Below are 1,226 nucleotides of genomic sequence, written 5' to 3' on the forward strand. Positions count from 1 at the left end.
GGCTGTTGTCGTTCTTTTCCCGCCACGAACACAAGAATCAATGACGTCATCACGAAAATAGCACTTTGCACTATTACAGCCATCTTAGCGGCCTGCATACTAATTAGCTATCAATATAACTGCACTGGTCTTGACAACGCGTTCGGGTTCTCAAGCAAGCCGAGTGGCTAGTGGATGAAGATATCACTCTTGAGTTGTCAGTATTTCCGGAAATGTTGCAGGGTAGTCCAGAATCACGCAAAAACCACCAAACAACAATAAGGAGCCAACAGTTTTTCAGCGAGAAACAATGTATTTAGATCCGGGGACAGTCTCAACACAACAGTAGACAAAATGTACAAGTATTCCTGTCTTATTGCTTTCAATAATGAGACCAATATTATGATTCTAATAATCAGTTTGTTTTACTCAAGTTACCGCTGATTTGAGGTTTCTATCTCGTTTTTGTTGTTGATGATACTATTTATATATTACGTATCGAGACAGGCCGTTGCTGAGAATTCCCTGAAGGAGCGCGTAAAATCGAGTGTAAATTGTCTTAGCAAACGGCATACATTGTATTCCCTCGTAGAAGAATTAGTTCTCACTGAGAGGAACTTGTCTCTATTTGATGTGTCAAATGTCGGTGTGTGGTCTATGCCTGCATGGCAATACGATACCTCTATGTACGTTTTTTCTCGTCCACTTGTGTGTTTGTGTGTGTGTGTATGTGTGTGTCTGTAAGTGCTCACGTGTTTGTGTGTGTGTGTATCTAAATGCACGCCAGCGACCTTTGTCCGCAGATATAGGCCAACCAGAGAATTATATAACTTTCCCCTACTGTCCCTCTCAGACAGCGGTTGTTGACTCTGACGTTGAAGAGCTCCGACTTTGAAGAAACACAGCTGCTGTATTTCCGCTTCCGCCTCCGTTTTATTTCAATGAGCCCCTGACACGTCAAGACTGGCTCGTCAATCTCTCTACCACAGTGGCCAAGTTTCGTTTGAAGACTGAATTTGTGAATCGAAAAACACTTGTTTCAGCGAAGTCAGGAAAAGACCTGGTAAGAAAAAAAAGAACACGGAAAGTTAGAAAAAAGTATGAGTATTCGCTACATTGCTTTTTCAACTAAAAAGAAAAAAAAAGATAAAGGAACAAAATCAGATGAAACAGAGAAATAAAAATCGCTTCTCGCCATAATCAACACAGACCAGAGAGAAAGAGGGTGAGAGGAGGGGGAGAGGGGC

The 1,226-nt window shown here is 41.8% G+C and overlaps 1 protein-coding gene across 1 annotated transcript in view; it reads right to left on the bottom strand.

The window, feature by feature from the left end:
- LOC106013429 (epidermal growth factor-like protein 7) overlaps nucleotides 1-1,035 on the bottom strand; it is a gene marked incomplete in the record, with an annotated part of 47,026 nt that extends 45,991 nt beyond the window's left edge. The window contains 1 exon segment of the mRNA XM_035972871.1: nucleotides 1-1,035. Coding sequence (XP_035828764.1) covers nucleotides 1-98 — 98 coding nt within the window.
- Between the last annotated feature and the right edge of the window lie 191 nt (nucleotides 1,036-1,226).

The sequence above is a fragment of the Aplysia californica genome, unplaced genomic scaffold (assembly GCF_000002075.1).
Source record: "Aplysia californica isolate F4 #8 unplaced genomic scaffold, AplCal3.0 scaffold00883, whole genome shotgun sequence".
Taxonomy (NCBI): domain Eukaryota; kingdom Metazoa; phylum Mollusca; class Gastropoda; order Aplysiida; family Aplysiidae; genus Aplysia; species Aplysia californica.